Here is a 13,512-nt window from a genome sequence, read left to right on the forward strand (position 1 = left end):
CTATGGAATATTTCACAGACCTGTCACCAAAAGAACACAGTAAAATTAGGATGTGGAACAGCAAGAGATTCAGCAACTGAGTTGTGATCTATCCCAGAGAAGGCTGCCTGTGCGTGCACTTGAAGTAACACAACTATACCAAGTTAGAACATAACTTGGCGTAGCAGCAACCAACTCAGAACAATCCTTTGTACAGCAGACTAGAACGGTGTGAATTCCCAAACAGTTAAATTTTTATTTCATAAGTAGTGAAGACCCAGGGCTTAGGGACTTTATACTATCATATAATTAAGGCCGAACTGCCAACTGCTAGAAGCAGGCTAATTTAATAGACTGTTTATATTTTTCACAAATGAAGGGAGGAGGTTTTCATGACATACCAAAGAGAAAATCAAAGGTAAGAAAATTAATTACAAGCAACAAAGGAACCAGGCCTCGGGAATATGAGGACACTTTGAAGTGGTTCAAATGACCACTTTTTATTTAAAAGAAACACACTGATTTGATTTCCCTCCGCTCTCTTAAGAGATGGTCATCACTAGATGTCTTTTCTTCTATGAAACTAAATGCTTGATGAGCTCAAGATGTGAGATACACTGAACAAAGAGAAGGGTTTGAAGGAGTGTCATTTTATACTGAGCCCCAGTGCAAGGCACTCCATAGAGTGGGCAGCATGGGGCACCACCTTTAAAGCACAAAACAAAACATAACTTGTTTAAAAACAGCCACTGTTGGAAGGAGGGAGAACACATGCACTTGACTCAGTAAAAAACACAAAGGATGCATACCTGGCAGATGCTCTCCTTTGTAATCCTGTACCTTACTACTTCTCTTAATAAGAAAACCCTTTGGCCTTCTTGATTGCTTAAGCATCTGGATCCCGAGTTTTGAAGAGCCCACAGTATGTCAACTTTCCGAGTTCTGAAAATCCGATGGCCTGTACCTTAGATGGATACACAGTCTTCAGTCCTTTCCTGAGGGTCCCCCACTCCTCCCAGGGTTTTCTGGGAGGTCAGCTCTTGTAATTCCTAAACCCACAGGTGTATCCAAATCATTTATATACATGTTTAAGATACAAATTCCCAGGCTATTCCCACAGGCCATCTGATTGAATGTGGTTGAAAAGGAGCCCAGAAGTCCATGTAACCAATAAATGTCCTAGGTGTTGTGGCCCTGAACTAGTATTTAGGAACCACTAGTTGAAGCCCAGCAGCCTTAAACCAAAAGGTCCACAGAACAGTGATGAGGGCCATGTCCACTCATGGCCAATGAACTTGACCAATGGGGGTGAGTCACTTTTAGGCCACCTCAACTACTAATTTCAACACGATCACCTGGATTCAACCACATAGACAATCGGTGATGGCCAAATAAATAAAAGAATGTGCATAATATTTTTTAGTCCATTGCTTTAAAAATTCATAGTTTATCTCAATAAAGAAGAATTTCTAGGATGGAAATCAATGTGCCCAATTCATCTTAAAGTCTAGGAAGACTGAGAAAAGGCAGAAAGATTTATAATTTTCTAAAATATTTTAGTATGCTGGCTGTCTCAAGCCTTCCATGGCAACTCCATGGAATCCATCTGAAACCCCAGACACGGTCTGACTGTCTGAATGCTCTCCCAGCCCCCGCACCCCCCCCTCCCACCGCTTACCCCATGCTTCCAGCTGAGGGAATGCTGTAATGTGCGGGCTGCATTAAGCTTACTGTTCAATGGTGTGATGATGACATGAAAAATCCTGATTCCACTTGGCAGTAACTTTCCACTATCTTGGCGGGTCTCAACCATAGTCACTGTGGTGTGTGGAGCTTGAACAGATTATGGGGCTGGCTGGAAACCAAGAAACTAAAAAGCAGTCCAGTGGTCTAGCAAGGGACTCAGTGTTGGGAAAGCCACAGCCCCAGAAGTCCACATTTCTCACAGATATCCCAGGAATTTAAGTTCCAGTCTTAGTTTCCAGAAAATTTTGCCTTTCCCGAGACCCTGAAAAGCAGCAGTTTCTCACTTAACATGACTTTTTAGGGAAAATGCCAATCAATGTACCTTCATTATATCCCCTTTCTCAGAATCATCTCTAGTCCTACGAGAATAGAAAGCTTGCTATAGCCCACTCCCCTCCCCACCTCCAAAATATACACGATCACTCTTTGAGAAAGAATGGGGAATGGAAAAAAAGAGTGCTACTTCCCTGTTGTCTAAAATGTAGGCACTTTTAGCTACCTGTCTTGGTTTTCTTGGGCTTGACTGCTGTCTTTGTCTGTTCTAACAGACTTAAGCTGCTATAAGAACATACCACAGACTGGGTGGCTTATAAACAATAGGTTTTTCACTGCTCTGGGAGCTACAAGTCCAAGATGAGGATACCAGCATGGTCAGGTTCTGGTGAAGACCCTCTTTCAGGATGCAGTCTTCTCTCTGTGTCCTCACATGGTAGAAGGGTAAGGAATCTCTCTGGAGCCTCTTGTTCCAAGGGCACTAATCCCATTCATGAGAGCTCCACCCATATGACTTATGCACCTCCCAAAGGCCCCACTTCCTAATACCATCATCTTTGGGGGTTAGGATTTCAACACATGAATTTTGAGCCAGGACAGGGGGGAGGGGCACAAACATTGGGACCACAGCAACAGCCAAAGTGGTGAAAGTTGCCACTGACAAGCCTGACAAGTCCTTCAATAGACATTTAAGTACTTCAACCTAGAGGGTAAAGAATTCTTCCAATGCAGCCAATTTATCACTTAAAGCAGTTACTCATGAGAATGCTTTAACAGCAGACCCAACCCCACACTCGGCCCTCTGCCATATTCTTGGGGCATATGCAGTCCAGGATCATTACTTACATTATTATTTGTATTTCCAAAATGCACATCTTCTAATGGGTCTTGAAACATTAATCAGAAATGCTGAGGGGTGGAAGGGGTTACTTTTTATTATGTTTGCAGAGGAAGAAATCCCACCGGCTAAACCAACAAGTCAGGGACAGTCCTCAGCTTGATGAATTTGACAAACAACTAAAATAATAACAATTGTTGCTTCAGTTAAATGAGATGTGTTACGAAGTCCTAAGTTCAGCCCTGGCAGGATGTCATGAAGTTATTATTGGAAATCTAAGTCTGAAAAGATTACTGTATGGTGCTCCTAGAGAGGAAAAGAAATGCCCTCCAGACAGATCTAAGGTTTAATTCATGCAAGAGACTTGGCTAATGCCACCAACCACAAACGCTGCATTTTCAAGGATCTGAACGGCAGCATGTTCCAGTGAATTAATTACAGCCACTCTATTTATATTCTGCGTGGCTTTTCAATTATTACCTATAATAGGATTCTTTTTTACTTTTATGAACATTAACACACAGCTTTTCCACCAGCGGAATGGGGAGCTGAGGGGAAAGTAATATGATCTTTTACCACTGGGTCATTCACTGGCAGCTTGCCAAGCCTGCTCGTTCTAGAAAGCTCAAGTCTTAGGGCTCCTGAAGCATCTGAGCAAGGGTCACCACCCAAATTTCTACAAGGGCCAGGCAAGCCACGTCAAAGAGCCAGACAGTGGGGGGTAATCATAACTGCACAGAGGATGGGCCTGATGGGGATATGACTGCTGGACAAAGGCCAAGGGACAGTGGCTAGGCGGCCCCAACAATCACTGTTGTGTACAAATTCAGGCCTGGCGAGGCAGCTGCTGGTTACACAGTTTTGTTCAGTTTGTAAAAAGTTATCCAGTTACACATTTATGATATAAGCACTTTTGGGATGCATAATATACTTCATTTAAAAAGTGTTGTTTTGGGGCGCCTGGGTGGCTCAGTTGGTTAAGCGACTGCCTTCGGCTCAGGTCAGGATCCTGGAGTCCCGGGATCGAGTCCCGCATCGGGCTCCCTGCTCGGCAGGGAGCCTGCTTCTGCCTCTGACCCTCCCCCCTCTCATGTGCTCTCTGTCTCTCTCATTCTCTCTGTCTCAAAAAAAAAAAAAAAAAAAGTGTTGTTTTGTTTTTAAATGGGCTTAGGGCCAGATTTTCTAGGGGCCAGAGACACAAGGACAAGAGAACAGGATGAGTGTAATTAAGGAAGTGTTCAGAGTAACTACCTGAAACGGGTGTTGTGTTAAACTGGCTTTTACTGAGCCACCCAGGGCATGAGTATAGGTGGGCTGGCAGAGTTTTAAAAAGCTGGGATTAGAAACAGAGATTCTAAAGCTTATGCAGAACAGGATATATAAAACACTCCTATTTGGGTTGACATTAAAAGAATATATGCACAGAAAGTTTCTAGAAGAATGTACGAGAAACTGTTAACATTGGTTGTCTCTGGCAGGTGGCATAGAGTAGATGGGAAATTTACTTTTTATCATGTTTCTAGTCATCCTGTTTGAATCTTTATTATAGGAGGATATTATTATTTCAGTTGAAAAGAGAAAAAAATCAGGAAAGTTCTTAAAATAATTAAATCACTATTAAATAAATCTACAAGGCCCCTAAGGGATTTCAGAATTTTTTAAATCAGCAATTTTTGATATGTTCACAATGTAAGTGTAGTTAAATGAACAAGTCACTGCTTTGAGAATAATAAGTCAAGACATATACAATAGACACATGTTGTAATTCCTGATGAATAATAGCTATGATTTAAACACATACAGTGAACCGTCTTCAGCATTTGGTAACTGGGGAATAGGACAAACAACGATATTATAGGCTAATCAATTTTTTTAAAGATTATTTATTTGAGGAGGGAGGGGCTGAGGGAGAGGGAGAAAGAGAGTCTTAAGCAGACTCCACGTTGATCACAGAACCCCACTCAGGGCTCGATCCCATGACCCTGAGATCATGACCTGAGCCAAATCCAAGAGTCAGATACTTAGCTGACTGCACCACCCAGGCGCCCCTAATCAATTTTTTTCAGACATTATCTCAACTGTATACTCTATTGTTACATTATTTAAAGAAATGTGCAGAAACAAGCCTTAGAATAGTCCTACTATTGTCCCTATGTAAGCCTTATAATGGTTCTACTATACTGTGCTGAAGACTCGAAGACAGTGCCCCAGAGTGATATGATCCATGTGTACACTTAAGTGTTGGAAAAAGGGCCCGGGCACAACCAGCAGCCTCCCTGGTTACAAAGCTTCCATTGTTCATTCCTACGACCACCAGAGACAGTCAAGGGAGAGGGCCACAAGAAGCCTGCTTATGTACCTGGAGCCACAAAGAAGCTCAGTGGTAGAATCACCTGGAGAAAGCCGCTGAAGACAAACCTGTAAAAACCAAATCCTGCTTAGAATAACTGGCATGTGCCTTTAAGCCATGAGTTTTATTTGTTATAAAGTAATCAAGGGGACCCTGTGTGGCTCAGTCGGTTAAGCACCCAACTCTTGATTTCGGCTCAGGTCATGATCTCAGGGTCGTGAGATTGAGTCCTGCGTCGGGCTCCATGCTCAACGTGGAGTCTCCTTGAAATTCTCTTTCCTCTCCCTCTGCCACTCCCCCGACTTGTGCTAAATAAATAAATAAATAAATAAATAAATAAATAAATAAATAAAATCTAAAAAAAAATAATCAACATTAAACAGCCACACTGGGTTTAAAATCTAGAAATCTGTTATCTCATCCCACGACTTATTCACTGTATAATATGCTAGGGGAAAATCCTTTAATTGCCCTATGTTTTGGTTTCCCCATCCGTGGACATCAATTAATAAAATAGAACCAGGGGAATTTAGGCATCCTTTTGTCGGTCATTTCAGTTTTTACCCAAAGGAAATACATAATTCTGAGGCCCAATCATGTTTTGAAATTGGAGGGTGGGGAGATGACTGATAGTTTTCTCCAACCATTTGGAAGAAGGTTGAGTTTAAAGGTCAACTAAGTCTAAGACCACTAATTAAAAAGGCTGAAAAACTGAAACTGTTTTACCAGTACGAACCCAAGATGCTGCAGCCACCGTGCCTATGAATAGTGCTGCCTTATTCATTTGCTACCAACAACACTTGATAAATTTCTTTCTTTTGCTATGTAGCTGTGATCATAGCAAGTGATCTGCATATTTATGTACAATTCGCATATTTAGTCTCACTCTGTACCTATGAAATCCACCAACATAAAGCTGAGTTCGGTAACTAGAAAGTGGCTAAGCTAAGTGATGAAATTATCAAGACAGCGGAAGGGAACCACTGAGTCCCTTGTGTCATTCAAGCAGAAGGGGCCATTCTTGTTTGGAAGAAACACTGGCACTCTTATCTTCCTAAGTTGGGTCAACTGACAGAAGCAAAAACTAGAACTAATTGGTCCTTTCTTGATCTTAAACAGGCCATCTGTACTCAGTATGGGACATTAACTGCTTGGGTCACATCCTTGCTCCACCATGCACTAGCCTTGTGACCTCAGGCAAGTTATTGAAATTCCTTGCGCCTCACTTGCCTTCTGTGTAAAGTGAGGAGAGTCATAGCATCTCTTGCCCAGGGTTGTTGTCAGGGTTAAATTAGTTATCTTATCAAAGTGTTTAGTTTTCACTAGTAAATGAATGTTAGTTTTCATTCTGCTAATAATTTGTTTTGTTGGAAAGAAGAGAGAGCGCCTTGTGAATATATTGTTTTGAAAATCTTCATTTGGAAAGAGAAAGGTGAAGGGGTTGGGTCAAAAGGAAAAGATGGATAGGAAAGAGCAACTATTGTCTATTTGTTAACATTTACATGAAAGACATAGTCCATACATTATTTCACTTGTTTAAAAACTTGTTAAAGGGGCACCTGGGTGGCTCAGTCGGTTAAGCAGCTGCCTTCGGCTCGGGTCATGATCCCGGGGTCCTGGGATCGAGCCCCGCATCGGGCTCCCTGCTCAGCGGAGAGCCTGCTTCTTCTTCTCCTTCAGCCTGCAGCTCTGCCTACTTGTGCTCTCTCTCTATCTCTCTGTCAAATAAATAAATAAAATCTTTAAAATATATGTATTAAAAAAAAAAACTTGTTAAAAAAAAATCTTGGAGGAAGGTGTTATCATTGGTTATTTCCAGATGAAGAAGCTAGGCTTGGTGAGAGGTTCACTGATGTGCCCACAATCACACAGAAGATTCAAACCCTAGCATACCTGACTATAAGCTTGGATACGCCCCTCCTCAGTATCCTAAACCACCAGGCTGGGAAAAAGAAGGTGGAAAAGTGAAGAAAACAGACTAATGGGGAGAAAGGGACCAAAGTATCATCTAGTTTTTCACCGAGGAGCTGAAACTTCCACCCATAGGGATAACATAAGCATTGAATGTCAAGACTGTAATGATAAAATGTAACATTGTTCTTGCTGGTGCTGAAAACTATCAGCAGTAGTTTGAAACATTTTATAAACACACTTACATTAGTGTGTCTAGGTAAACATTACCAAAATGCGACTGGTTGAGCATCAAGAAGTGAGAATAATCCAAGGTAATCCCCCAAACACTGCAGCAATGAAGTAGTGTGCAAAATGTGGGGATCGACACCCCAGAACAAGCAGAAGCCCACCAATGTTAATGTCGATGTCAACAGAAAACCATCTCCTGATTTAGAAAGCCATACAGTGGTTCCCAGTGTAGTACTTTTCAAACCTCTACCAAATGTAATGTCAAAATCGTTGTATAATTACATGGCAGTTACTGCCTTATGATGGTACAGACTCTGAGTCCCCACTGTCTTCCCACAGCCTCCACGAGACAAACTGAATGCGTCTTTTGGGTCAAATGTTTTTCCTTGTGTCCTGCTCCATTTTTCATTATCATGGCAACTTGGCACTCCTCCCCTTAATCATAGGTTTGGGAAGGGGGGTGAGGTCAGCCTTCCCTCCGTCGCTAAGGCCACCGTTCATGGCTCCATTGAAGTAAAGTGCACCCACTGCAGCGCATATGCCACACGCCACATGCCAAACGGTTCTCTTCATCTCGGCACAGCAGTAATTCCCATCAACTCAGTGCAGGTTTTAATTAGAACACAAGGAACACTAGTTCCTTATCACCGTTATTATATTTGAAGGAAAACAATTTGCTTGATGGGGGTTTTGAGATCAGACAGGTAAATGTGACAGGTTTTCTCTTTGCCTGGTACAAAGTATCTCTAAAACATAAACTTTCCTTAATTCAATCCAATCCAAGTAAACTTAATGCTAACTGAGATAACTGTACTCAGTCTCTGACAGTCAAAGTTTTGGGGACAATTTATTGGTACTGACTGCAAATATGGTCCAGAACTTTCAATGGGCAAAAAAAATTACAGCAACAGGAAGTCTGAATGTGTTCTATGAACCACACCTCTCACTCATACAGGAAAGAAGTCTTATCAGATGTTCCTCTAGCCAGTGATAGAGGTAAGGAGATGAATGAGAAAGTTGGGTGTGCACAGAGCTCGGGAGATAAGATTAAATGGAAGCTAGCAACCCAGACTCTATATGCCACCTGGTTCTTTGTGAAAAGCTCTGGGTAGCTAACGCCATTTTTGACATTGACCATCTTTGACATTAGTGTATGCCGGGTTTGCAGAGTGGATACGAGTCAGTTTGGCATCTCAGAATGTTGAATAGAGCTTTAAACTGCAAGACTAAAAGGAAGTAACTGGCAGAAGCTCCTCAAAGCTGTAGCATTCTAATTGAGTTACCGCTTCCTCCTGGAGGGTAATATCCCATAACCTTCACAGCCAAATACTCGCCTAGTGTCAGTCTCAAAGTTAGCAGCTTCGGTGGTACAATGCAATGAGCTTGGAGATTTGCACTCAATAAACCTGCCACCTGCTTTATTGCCCTGACAGGAAACTGGTTAATGTCCCAGTGTCTTTTTTTCCCCCCTCACTGTTCCCTCTTCCTGGAACCCTCCTTACTTCCAAGGTTTTAGTGGATTCCTATTTGTCTTGCAAAACTGGGTTCCACTAAGTGTCAACTCTCCTCAAGAAGGCTTTCAAGACCACACAATCTGATCTAGAAGTCCTTTGTCACTCCCCTAAACCCTATGCATGCCATTCAGATCACCTTACACTGCCCAGTAAAAGGAGCCATATTTGTCTGTGAAAAGCCACACCTTACTCAACTTTTTTTCAGCTGGAACCTGGCATAGTGCCTCGATCTCACAAAAGCTGGTTATTAGGAGTGTGTGCTTGCAGAACCTCTCTGTGCCTCGGTTTTCTCATCTGTAAAAGGGTATGATCACAATACATACCTGATAGTGAATGTAAAGAGCTTAGAATAACTGTGGGCTCTTATTATTAAGTATTTGTGAAATTGATACATAAGTGTAATCTTAAGTCAGTTACTTTATTTTTTTTAAAGATTTTATTTATTTATTTGACAGAGAGAGACAGCGGGAGAGGGAACGCAAGCAGGGGGAATGGGAGCAGGAGAAGCAGGCTTCCTGCTGAGCAGGGAGCCCAATGCAGGATTCGATCCCAGGACCCTGGGATCATGACCTGAGCCAAAGGCAGACACTTAACAACTGAGCCACCCAGGCACCCTTAAGTCAGTTACTTTAGATACAATGTCTTCTTCTATAAAATGGAGATAAGTTTATTTCTTTACAGAATGGTAGTAAGGATCAAATGAGATGACATAGTTAATGAAAGTACTTTGAGAGCTGTAGAGGACCATTTTTAAACTGCCCTTTTTATTATTACCTAATAAATGATATAAGGTTTCTAAACCAGAATTCAAAGAAGAGTCTTTAGTGGCTAATGCAGTGGTTGCCCAAGGCCTATTCAAACCTTGGGTTTTTTCCTTAACTTTGCAACACTGGCCATAAGGGACAAGGTACAGTTACATGGACTATTAACAAGGTTAAGGGAAAATAGATCCCAAAACTCAATGAAGCATTGGAATACTAGCCATCTGAAAAGAACATCAACATCCACAAAATATGGAACATCCAGAGGACTTAGGATGCACTATCATTGCTGCTTGATTCTGATATCACAGAATCCACGGAATTTAAGACCTGGAAAGAATTTTGGAAATCATTTCTTCCAATTCCTTCATTTTACTGATGAGGAAACTGATGTCTCTGGACCCCAAGCAACTGGCCCAAAGCCACATATCAAGCTAGTGACAAACCACTTGCCTCCTAATTTGTAGCCTATAGGTTTATATAAATTTTGTTTATATCATGTTGCCACCACTATTTTTGTAGGGTAGACTTTAGGGACAAACTTGAGTTCCAATTCCAGTTTTACCATTTATTAATTCTGTGACTTTAAGGGAGTTATTGAACTGATGGAAGTCGCAGTTGCTTCATTTGTAAAATAGGGATCCTCATATCCCTTTTAAAAATTCACCCCATGCTAGAAGAGAGGAATGTCTGTACATCAGGTAGCAAAAACTGTGCCCCTCCTAACCTGCTTCAGCCTTCACTAACTTCCTATAGTAACTTAAAACCAAACAATGTTCTTTAAAACCAAACCAGTGCATAAAGACCAAGACCATATTGTAAAACATCTCTCTTGAAGAAAGCATCTAAGAACTGACATTCGCGAAATTTTCTTTGGTATCGAAGTGGTTAAAAAAAATCCTTCTTCCTTCTGGTTTAAAACCTGGCTGCACCCGTTCTCCCTTTCCACACACCGTGCCCTTCTCCGTGGCAGCCGTCACGTATAACAGGGTAATAGTAAAGCAGTGTATAGCACAGCACTGCACTGTATCTCATGTTTGCTTTCTCACCTCCGCACCTCTCCCACCAGGTACCGTCAGGCTGCCAATTCCAGCTACTGCTTTATCCTCCCTTCTCTCTTTCTGCCCAGCCGCAGCTTTAAGGATGTGTCTTGTCTGAGGATGGCTCCCCTTATCAACGCAAGATAGAAACTGCTCCGGACTGACCTGGGCTCTGTCTTCCTCGGAGGACCAGAGTCCTCTTGTGCACGTTCCCGGCTGCCTGTCTCCCGAGGCCAGCGTCCACCTCCTCCTCCTCCGCAGGCCTTTTAGCCGGGCTCCCCTGACTACCAACGTCTCGCCCTCTGATGCCCGCGTTTCTAAAAGGTGCGAGACTAGACCGAGTTCTAAAAGTTGGTGCGGGCAGCCATTCGCACTGATGTCCTAGCCCTCCCCGCAACGAACACAGTACCAGGCGCAGGGCTCTATCCCGGGGCCACAAAACCGTCTGCCTTCTCCAAGGCAGCTCCGTGCCCAGGACACAGTACCCCCAGGGCACCCCGCGTGGTTCGCAGCTGCGGCGAGGAACGAGCCCCAGGAGGATGCACAGGCGCGGACAGCCCGGAGCAGGCGGAGACGACAGGGCCCAGCGTGGCGGCGCGGTTGGGAAGACACCGTGGGCCCGACCTAACCTCGAACTCTGAGTCCATATCCCCTCTCCACCCCCGGCCCCCACCCCACCGTCCCCGGGAGAACCAGGAGCCACTGTTCTAGCCTCTGAGGTGAAAGAGCAGGGGCCGGACACCGGGAAGCCAGGGCGGCTCACTGTCCTCCACCTAGCTACTCCGGAGCCCCCCTGCCAGCCACAGTGAGTCTTCCCGCCGCGTCTGGACGCCTAGGCGGCGATGGGCACCCCATTCCCTCTCCCCAGGACTAGGGTACGAGGCGGGAAAAAGGAAACCTCGCGAGTTGGAAGGGGACGCCGCTAGACCTCTTGCGGGGTGCCCACAAGCCTCTGTCGGGGAAAGGGACGAGGCCACCCCGATCCACACCCCCACGCACACCCCGGAGCTCGGGGCGGGCTGGCCGTCCCCACTGGCACCCCAGGCGCACCCAGCCCCACGCGTCCTTCCCCAACACCACCTCCGGATCTCATCCGCCCCGGAGCGGCGCGGGCTGCCGGGGGTGTGCGCACCGCGCTCGGCGCGTGCCCCACGCTCGGGGGCCCGGCGGCCGCAGCTTCGCGCGCTCACCAGATGGCCATCCTGCTCTTGGGGTAGTCCAGCCGCTCCAGGCAGCCGAGGAAGTGAGGCAGCGCGTGCGCAGCGTTGCGGGCGAGGATGGCCACTAGCACCGTGGGTCTCTGCACCGGCGACTCGGGGAAGACCTCCGGCTCCTCTTCGTCCTGCTCCAAGTCGGGCTCCGCTCCAAAGCGCGCCCGGCAGCCGCGGCGGAGCAGAGCGGCAGACAGGAGCAGCAGCGAGCAGGCGAGGGTGGCGGCGCGGCGCGCAGCCATGTTCGCGGCCGCGGCGCGCGGCGGGAGACTGGCGGCCCGAGGGCGCGGAGGCGGGCTGCGAGGGCCGCACGGGGGACGCGGGTGCCCCGGCCGGCAGGCGCGCGCACACTGGCACCGGGCCCTGCAGCCCGGGAGCCTCCCGCCGCCGCCGCCGCCGCCGCCGCCGCCGCCGCACTGCCCAGGCCCTGACGCGGGGGCGCACCGAGGACCTGCCGCCGCCGAGCTTGCCTGGGGCTCCGGCTCGCGGACAGCCGCGCGCGCGCGCGTGTGTGTGTGTGTGTGTGTGTGTTGGCGGGGGGGCGGGGGGCTGTCCGTCCCGAGTCCCGCGGAAAGTTCCTCTAGTCCAGGCTCAGCTCGTACAGCTGAGGTCTGTGGCTTCCCCCGGAGCCGTGAGGTGTGGCCGTCGCTGCCAATGGGCGTGTGAGTGTGTGAGTGTGTGTGTGTGTGTGTACATAACGGTGCAACTCCGAGAAAATTTATTCTGCTTTTGCAAACCGCAGTCTAAAGTCCTTCACAGTGATGCAATGTATCCAGTTTTGCATAATGCACCTATTGACTAGACGGGTAGAGTTCTAAAATGGAAAGTCACCCAGCTATCCATTACCACGGTAAACATTTTTTTTAAAACTTCCACAATGGCAGAGTGTGCATTTCCCTATACACTCAGTTTCTCTTGAAGTTCATCCTTGACTGAGTAGAACTCATTACACCAAGCTTGGAGACTTGGAGAATTTTTTTTTTTTTTAAGATTATTTATTTATTTATTTGACAGAGAAAGACACAGCGAGAGAGGGAACACAAGCAGGGGGAGTGGGAGAGGAGGAAGCAGGCTCCCCGCTGAGCAGGGAGCCTGATGTGGGACTCAATCCCAGGACCCTGGGATCATGACCTGAGCTGAAGGCAGACGCTTAACGACTGAGCCACCCAGGTGCCCCGAGACTTGGAGAATTTGAAAGATAGACTGAACCCTTGCAATTAAGGGAAGCCCCTGATGGGACATTGTTCTGAAGCCTTACTCCTCTCCCTTTCCCCGCTAAGGTCCTGAGCTTCCTGACAGGATGGCATAAAAGACAAGTTTCATCTAAATGGTTTTATTTTTCCTTAATGACCCAAACTAACAAAGAGTAACAAATACAGGGAAAACTCATAGGTGTTGGAGTAGGAGAGAGAGAGAGATAAGGAAGAAGAGAAGAAGGGCTGAAGGAAGAACACAATTAGCACATAAAATGAAATTGCTAGGATACACTGCCACAGGCTATTTACTCTTGAACATAACATAGGAAAGCTAGGAATGAAATCTGGAGTTCCTTCTTTGTGGGGTTGTGTAGCCTTTGATCTATCTATGTACAGGATGGGTTGGTACCACTGCACATTCATGACCTCCAACCCCAACTTGCCCTCAGCCCTGTCCCACAG

At 45.8% G+C, this 13,512-nt stretch overlaps 1 protein-coding gene across 2 annotated transcripts in view; it reads right to left on the reverse strand.

Moving 5' to 3' along the window:
• The window catches only part of COLGALT2 (collagen beta(1-O)galactosyltransferase 2), a 105,263-nt gene extending 92,855 nt beyond the window's left edge, over positions 1 to 12,408 (reverse strand). Inside the window, exon 1 of one of the 2 annotated variants that reach the window (XM_064594222.1) lies at positions 11,834 to 12,408. In XM_064594222.1, the coding sequence (XP_064450292.1) occupies positions 11,834 to 12,096 (263 nt within the window). In that variant the 5' untranslated portion in view covers positions 12,097 to 12,408. The remainder of the gene's footprint in view (positions 1 to 11,833) is intronic. The other variant, XM_045877307.3, reaches the window with a different exon arrangement.
• Positions 12,409 to 13,512: the final 1,104 nt, after the last annotated feature.

The sequence above is a fragment of the Mirounga angustirostris genome, unplaced genomic scaffold (genome assembly GCF_029215605.1).
Source record: "Mirounga angustirostris isolate CCGP_5_RB_7025 unplaced genomic scaffold, mMirAng1.0.hap1 SCAF_6, whole genome shotgun sequence".
Lineage (NCBI taxonomy): Eukaryota > Metazoa > Chordata > Mammalia > Carnivora > Phocidae > Mirounga > Mirounga angustirostris.